This window comes from Drosophila grimshawi, unplaced genomic scaffold (genome assembly GCF_018153295.1).
Source record: "Drosophila grimshawi isolate 15287-2541.00 unplaced genomic scaffold, ASM1815329v1 contig_311, whole genome shotgun sequence".
Lineage (NCBI taxonomy): Eukaryota > Metazoa > Arthropoda > Insecta > Diptera > Drosophilidae > Drosophila > Drosophila grimshawi.
The window spans coordinates 10,930,008-10,938,727 of NW_025063098.1; the positions used below are offsets into that span (position 1 = coordinate 10,930,008).

At 36.2% G+C, this 8,720-nt stretch overlaps 1 protein-coding gene across 1 annotated transcript in view; it reads right to left on the reverse strand.

Annotated features, from left to right (window-relative positions):
- The window catches only part of LOC6564121 (disintegrin and metalloproteinase domain-containing protein 9), a 34,726-nt gene extending 26,068 nt beyond the window's left edge, over window positions 1-8,658 (reverse strand). Inside the window, exon 1 of the mRNA XM_032736822.2 lies at window positions 7,747-8,658. Within this exon, the coding sequence (XP_032592713.2) occupies window positions 7,747-7,894 (148 nt within the window). The 5' untranslated portion in view covers window positions 7,895-8,658. The remainder of the gene's footprint in view (window positions 1-7,746) is intronic.
- Between the last annotated feature and the right edge of the window lie 62 nt (window positions 8,659-8,720).

Here is an 8,720-nt window from a genome sequence, read left to right on the forward strand (position 1 = left end):
GTAGCCCCTGCACCGCCCTAACCGCTAACCACTTCCTACTTTCGCTATACTTGTACTAAAAACCTTTCGTTGTGTTGAGCAATATTAATTATTACATTTACATAACTGCAGTAAATAGTTGACTAATGTTCGCTAATGACTGTGTGTGCAATAGATTAGCTTTCTTAAGCTAGTATTTTTGTTGGCATGTGCAAGAGAAAACGTGCCAATTTGAGAGCCCAGAGTGCAAAAGGGGCTTAGGTAACATGTTTGTTGCCTCATTCGAGAAAGCTTGGTAGCAATTGAGAGTATGGCGAGCTTAAATGAAAGCACTTAAAACATTGAAGCGTATCACGCTGATGATCTAAATACTGAGTAACTGCACCCAGGCGTTTATGCTTAATGGACACGAGCAGATGGGGAAGTCAGAGAGAGAGAACAACAAAAAAGCAAGCGTATAAAAACCACCCCCCCTTCTGAAGCGAGCTGAGCAATTCAAGTCTCTGTCTTTGTTTTTTTTATATGTTTATCAATTAACGCGCCCGAACAATGGCAACGCACTCAGACGCCAGCGTTTGCTCTAATCTCGCTCCAGCTGGCTACTTGGGGCAACATGGTCTCCGTCGACGTTGCCGTCTGTCCGCCAGTCCGGGCTACTTTACGGTTCGTTGGCTCGCTGCGTAAGTAGCGCACAGCCACACAGCGTCCGCCTATCATCATGCCACAGATAAACTAAGAGAATTTCTGCGCCGCTAAAGCTCTCTCTCTCACTTTTTGTCTCTGTCTCCCAGCAGAAGAGCAGCGGGTCAACAAGCTGCAGGCTAAGTTAAAAAGTAAAGATCCCACTCGAAATACGAAATCGAACAAATAACACGCTCTGCTGGCGAGAGCCCAGAAGTGGTTCAGTTAATAATAGCACAACCAAAATTGAATGCAAAGAGCCGTAAGCGATTTATTAAATCGAAATTTATAAATATATTCGGTTCTAATAATCGATTTACTCATTTTTCTATTGGCAGCATATTTGTTAATCAATAGTCTAACAGGATTTTTATTGATCTCATTCATCTAGTAATATTATTTTGTATGTAAAAGTATTATAGTTAATATTAGGAATAAATAAATTTTTTACTTATTTTCACAGCGTTTACGAATGACGCTCACAAAAGAGAGATATATATATATATAGAGAGAGAGAGAGAGTTCAGTTTTGGGGGTGAAGAGTGGTCCTTCTAGTCTTTAACCGTATACAAATAAATACCTACAATATACGTATTAGAGTCGTATTGTTAATTCAATTAGCACTTGGCGCAGCCTGCTTTTGTTTTCTTGGTGTTTTTGGGTTATACATTTTAATTAGCAAGTTGTTAGATGGGTGAGGGACAGCTTAAATGCGTTTAAAAGTCGAATAGGTTTAGGTACTTTGCTGCCGGGTATTAAAAATGAGTGTACTTGATTGATAATCAGGTTAGATGATTAGTTAATTAATTAGTTAAAGAGTGGATTTATATACATTTTAAATACTTAAACTGTTTATCAAAGCATATTAAAATATATCCTAATTCTTATAACTCAAGCTCAGTATTTAGATCTAAATGTGAATTATGGTATATACTCTTCAATAAGCACATGCTTGTGTAATACAGTTAAGTAAAGTTGAAATTAAATATCTCTGGAAATCTTATTAATTTGTTATTTTTTATTTAATTTAATTTAATTTACATTTTAATTTTCATATTTTTCTGTGTGTACTGATATTAGGAGTTAAAAAAAATAAAACAAGTACAAATAAAATAAGTTCCATCACTGCTAAGTTCCTCTTTGTAGTATTATTTAGAAATGTTTAAGCAAACACAATTTGTTGTTGTTTGTAAAATTGCGTAAAAGACAAAATTACAAAACGTAAACAGCAAATTTGTCGAGTGTTGCAGTTCAGTGAACCCCGAAGCGGCGGCAACTCAACGATGTCGACGTCATTTTGGTCGATGTCGCAGCACTATTTTTTTTCTTCTTTTTTTATATTTTTTGTTGTTATTGTTGTTTCTGTTGATGTTTAGTTTTCAAAATAAGCACACACCTACGCACACACATACACATAGAGAGAGACAGCCAGACAACCGAGAAAACTAATTGCATGAGTGATTCTCTGCCAATTTGCCTGCTTTTTTCATGTTTTGCAAGCCATTGTCATTTTTCCTGTTTCGATATGAAAATGCAAGCTTTTTGCAAATGATTCATACAGTCATTTTAACCACATTCTCAAATATAGGTACGGATATTAGCCAAACCCATGCCCGGAAGTACATACAGTTATATATATATATATATATGTATATTGGTAGTCCCCTCGCTTGGCCAGCCTAGCGTGCTGTCGCATTTCCGTTGCGAATATTCAAAAGTACTCGAATCGAATCAAGTAAGTAGCAATCACAACGCAACCAGCATCATTGTTGATGCCAGTCAGATGAATGCCATTAGGAGACCATATACTATATAAACAACTCAGATAGCATAATGCATAACTTAAGCGGCAAGACAGGCGTCATTCATAGCACTCACCCATTCACTCTCTCGCACACATCGTAAGATACCCAGTCATCAAAAATTAGTTAGGGTTTGCCGGAGCCCATTAAGTATATCTATTCTAGATCGGCAACAATAAGATAGGCTTTATATAGATATGAGATAATTCAGAGTAGACGAGAGAATAAAATTTGTTTTTTATTTTCTGCTGCTTAAGCTTTACTTTTTGTACTTTATAAAAGAATTGTTAAGGATTAATTGAACTGAGTTCTTGTGTTAAGGATTAACTGCACTTTACGTATAATTTATTTATTATTGAATGATTATTTGTACTTTGAGTATAATTGATTTGCTTTTGAGGATTATTTGTAATAACTTGTTTATTTATTTGTACTTTATGAATTTACTTCTGTGTCGAGGGTATTTTCGAGTAGGGCAAACTTCCGCCTAGGAAATTCTTACTTCTGCTTCCCATTAAGCAATCTCACGGCGTTGCAGTTATTGTTATTTGGTTTTCGTTGTTGCTTTTGGTGCTCCTTCTACAATTTTTTATATTGTTTATGGTTTTTGATTAATCATCGTGCGCTCCTCCGTTTTTGAATTTCTCAATCAATAGCTTCTTTTCATATTTTGTTGTTTGTTTTGATTACCTCTCTGGTTGGGCTGAGAGTGTGTGTGTCTGTTTTTTTAAGGGAAATTGCAGTGAGGCAAACCACGATTCCCATGCATAAAAACATTGCACTCAAGTGTTGAACGAGAATTCCATGAATGGCTGACTGTTTATCTAAAATGCCAAGATCAACGCGACGGGAAAAGCTACTTGAAAGTGCCCCAAGTGCTGAGCTTTAATTTCCTGTGTTTTCCCATCAAAACTAAACCAAACCTTATTTTTTGTTGGGGCGTCTGGTGACTAATCCACGCTTGTCTGGTCTGCATATAGTAGATATATATATATATATGTATATCCACCCTGTCGGCCAAAATAGAGTCATAAATAACTGGTGGCGCCCCCTCCTTTCGATAGTGCTGCACTTCTTCGCATGTGTCACGCATTTGAAGCCGCATTCATTTAGCCATAATCCCGGCAAATGCTCAAGTCGAGCAACCCCATTAAAAGAGCCAGACTGGCAACCCTCCGTAATTATTGAACCACATTTTGGCATCAGATGCGCACGTGCCACAGTCAAAAGCTAAACGTGACGCATGCCCCGCTCTCCATAGCCCGTTATTCGAGTGCCATAAATGCAACAATTAAGTTAGTAATAATAATAGCGAGAACAACAAAATATAACTCGTAGTGCAGTAAATCAATTTTATTGATTTTTATCTAGCATTATAAATTATTCAATTTGTATGTGGCCCCAAAACTGCGACAATTTGCTGCGGCACAAACCTACACACCTACACAACTTGCAACACAAAACCAATACGTTTGAGTTGGCACCTCAACAACGTAGGACGTTCATGTAAATTTATACATTTTACGCATTACTTCTTATAGAAGTGCTGTTTTTGAGCATCATTTGCAATGTTATTTTGTTGCATAATATGAGGGGAAATCACTAACCAAAATATAGCCAAATTTAATAGATTTTATTTGATTTTTTGTTGACTTTTTTTATATTGTAAATGTAATTTGATTTATTTTTCATTTGAGTTAAAAGCTGAACCTTATTAATTGATTTTCACATATTGTAATAATTTCTTAATTACTGAAAAAATAATGAAGAGCTTTGCAAACAATCGAAGAAGAATGAATGTATACTGAATACCCTTCATGTAAGAGCTTGCACAGTTGACTGGCTAAGCATGTGTCTTGGCCTGGCTTGTTTACTCATGTGGCAAGCTTTAGCCATCATTAATACAATGAGGCTTACAGACAAAAGCCAGACGATCCATTAATATGCGTCATACGAGGGACGGTTCTGCTGTTTAGCCCATCCCGAGTCTCTGGTCCCTGGTCCCTGGTCGTGGGAGTCAACAACCTAAGCTGAGACACCTTAAAAGTATATTGGGTATTGCAGTGCAGAAAGCGAGAATATCTATGGCTACACTTCAGTTACTCGAGTGGTCATCATCATCATCGTCATCGCCACCATCATCATCATCATTATCAGTCGTAGACGTAGTCGTCTTTGCTTAATTGAAAATCCACTCAATTTACGACTGTAACAACAACAAATGAAACATTTAAACAGCAAGCAAGCTTCAAGCTCGACTTGATTGAGTCAGGTCAAAAGAATTTAAATGGACGCACTATGTAAGCCCAAGCAGCTCTCAAACGGAAGCCTGAGCATGCATATTTCAACGATTCAACTTCGTTCTTCTCTCCACTGCACTTCTCTACTCTTCTCTCGACTCGTTGTTGACATTTGCATAAGTTGCGTCTTCAAGTGGATTTTGGGGCGTTGGTCATAAAGAAAAGAACGTGCCTAAGCTGAGCCACGAGTGGATTGTCAATTGTTGTTTCCCTGGTCAGCAATTACCTAACAGCAACTACAATAATTACAATTGAAAGCAGCACACCCAGCAAATGCCAGGCAAACAATGTATTGACTCAGGAAACGTACAATTTGCGAAATGACAATTTGGTTTTGGTTATTTTTTCTTCTTTTTGGCTTAAATGGGGAAAGGGTTCAACAACTTTTATGCTTAAGGAACTTGAAACTCTTCTGATTTGAGCTCTCTGATTCGAAAGAGCTAATGATAATGATAATGATGATTTGCGAAAAAGTATGCAACCGATTAAAAAAATGTATATCATATAAAGAAAATAAATATATACATTTAGCGACGTGAAAATCTTTTATTCGTATTTTCTTCAAGTGATGGAAAATATTTACATAACCCAAAGAAATTTTTGCAAAAAGAATATTTAATTATATACCTAACATATAATATGTAGATACATCAAAGTCTAACAATTCTATACATTTAACATTTTTCAGTAACTGTAGTTACTTTTGCAAGACCCTTTTTAATGTTCTCTAAAATTGCAAATATTAGGTTTCTTTGAGAAACAATCTGTTGACAATGGAATTGGTCTCTAAAAAAATCTTCATTCGAATATTTAAATGTCTGCAAAGGTATGTAATTTTCAACAAACCGAAGATAACTCTTCCTTTCTGTAACCAGCAGGTAATTATTTTAAATTCAAATTCTTTTGGCAACTGCTAGTTACATTTTTTGCTGTATTTTTTGGCAATAATTGAGACTGTAATTGGTAGCAGATAAATAATGTACGTGGATGACTCGTTTGTATCCACTTAAACGCAATTATCATTACCTCACAGACAAGCTGATGTGTCATTGTTGTACTTAATTGTGCGCCAAATAACATAAGCAATAGAAATAATACGCAACCACAAAAGCAACGACTTGGTTGGCAACGAGCTACCCATAAAAGAGTTGACAATTGGCTAGAATGGATATGGCCAGCAGTTAAGGTGCTGACCTTATGAAGAACACCATATTAAGCCATGTTGCATGCATAAAAGATATAAAAAAAAAATGTTTAATGATGTATATATATTTATATATATATATGAATGCTTGCTATAAACACACGAAAAAAAGAATTGAGCATTATTTTACAGTGGCCGCGAAATGCAATGGAACGAAACAAAAAAAAAGCATAAAAAGAAAGTTTAAATGTATACGAAACAAAAAATAAAGAAATAAATAAGATAAACGCGGCACAATAAGAGTAAAAGTGGCACGCAATTCCGCCAGAATGTATATATTTAAAATCGATTTTTTGTTGAACGTTGCATGGCCAAAACACTCGCCAACTCAACAAAAGGCAATTGGTTGGCCAACTACTACGTGAGTGAAGGTAACTTTCAAGATTTGCATGTAAAAAATGCAGAAACCCCTGAGTAACAAAAAATAGAAAACTAAAGCTAGCGCCTTCGTATCAGAATAAGTACGTGAGATTTTGATAAACCTGTCGACCTGATAAACTCAACTTTAAACACTAAACGGTGACACACACCACAACACATATTAGAGTAAAAGACAAAAGGTGGAGCAAAAAAAAAAAACTATCTTTGCTGATAACTAAAGTGCCGACCAAGCTGAGGCCAAGTGTTTGCTCAAGCACAATCCTAAGAGCGACTGAGAATGACTGTGACTGAGACACCAACTGTGACTGAAGAGCACGTGTCCTTTGACAATGGACATGGGAAGGGGAACAGGAGCAGGAGCAGGAGCAGGCACGCGGCTGGATGATAGAGAAAAAGACGAGCACTCATGAAGCAGTCAAACAGTAAGCTTTAAAGCGTATCTCACTACTACATATTTATTTGACAAATCCTTGTCAAAAATGTTGACTCATTTTACATTGTTACATTCTCAGATCTATTATTTACTTTTTTCATTTCAAATTTGAATTGAATTGCAATTATTTAATTGTTAACTCATTGGACATTTTTATACACCCCGATTTATTATTTCACATTTTCATTTATTCTTTAATTTTTATTTTTATTAAAACTAAAACTTTTAAATCTTCCAATTTAAGCTGGATGTTTTGTGCTTTTAACTTTTTAGTGTTTTCTTATTGGATTATCTTCAACATTATTATGCCGAAGCTCAGTTACAAATAGTGACAAATAAGCGAAAATCTTACTTTTCAAAGATCTCGTTTCACTTGCCATAAAATGGTTATATGATAACTAACAAAATACAAAATTGCAGCAAGTTAATAAAAAAAATGGTATTTTACTTCTTCAACTTGTTTTTTAGCTTTTGTGTATTCAAAGAACGAGATGAAGGAGCAGCAGCAGCAGCAGCACCAGAAGATCAACAAATGGAAGTTGGTTTTACAAATTCAAGGTTGAATTCGACACGAGAATCTCTTTTCACACTGGTTGCATGTTAATTTAGTGAAATACAAGTTTTGTGCTTCTGTTGTGTTCCTTCAAGTAACCTATAACTAACGGTGGTTGTTGCACGTTGTTGAGTTTTACTTTGCAAAGCTTTCGGTTTGGATTATTTGCAATAGCTGCTCGCACAGTTTCGCACCACTGTGCACAAGCTTTCTGAACTTGATTGGTAACTTGTTTTTTTTTCTATTTATTTCGTTTTATTCATGTTGCCTTTTTTTTGCGTCAGACTGAATTTCGATTAGGTTCTACACGCTCTACACAACTTTCAATGGAAATAAATTAAATGTAAATATATAATGCATATATATGTATTTATATATACATATAAATGTACTGGGAGAGTTGGCTTACTCACCTTTTGACTCCGCGTTGTCAGCTGTGACGAGAACGATGTCTTGTTGCAAGCATATGTTGAGCAATAGCAACAACAGGGCAAACGGCAACTGCAACGGCAGCCGTTGTTGCTGCAACTGTAAATTTAAATGGGAAAGCAGCCAAGGCATTTTCCTACGTCTCGAAATCTTAGGAATCCAGAGCAATTGCAATAACGTTGTCGTTATTTGTAGTTGTTGTTTTTGTTTTTGTTGTGTGGCAGCGGTAATAGTAAAATTTGTTGTTATTATCGTCTCGTGCAGCAGGCAAATGGGGTGACATCACTTCCACAACTTGCAACCTCCACTTCCCGTGTCAGCAGTAGTAGCAGCAGCTTATCAAGCAGGAGCAGCAAACAACCGATGACTTAAAAACTGACATTATTTATTTGCCGCATTTGATGAGAATTAAAAACAGGATGCGGAGCAAGAACAGCAACAACAACGAGAACAGCAGGCACTTTTGTACACACAGACACACGCACGCACACACCTACATTCTTACTCCCGGCACTGTTGAGTGTAAACAAAAGAAAAGCTGATATCTTTATTTGCGTATACAAAATTATAACGGCATTGACGTATGTGTCTCTTCTATTGGTTCCTCTTCTTCTTTTTCTTCTCTGCTGTTATTTCGGTCACTTTTGTTGTTATTTTTTTTTGCAGCTAGCTATTGGAATTTGATAAGAATTCGGCAAGTGTTATTTACAAAAATAATTCAATTAACTAATTTATGCTTGCAATTTGCATTTTTTGGCAATAATTCAATTTGGGTTTAACACACGAGCACAAGCACAGACACACAATCAACCTTGCAGAGATACACATACTTATAAGCTCCAAAACACAGCCGCGCTACACGCTGACACAACAACAAATTGGATGAAAAGCACCCGCGCAACACTCCTCTCACGGCGTCAATTCAATAGAAACTAAGCATAAACAGCAGACAACAGCC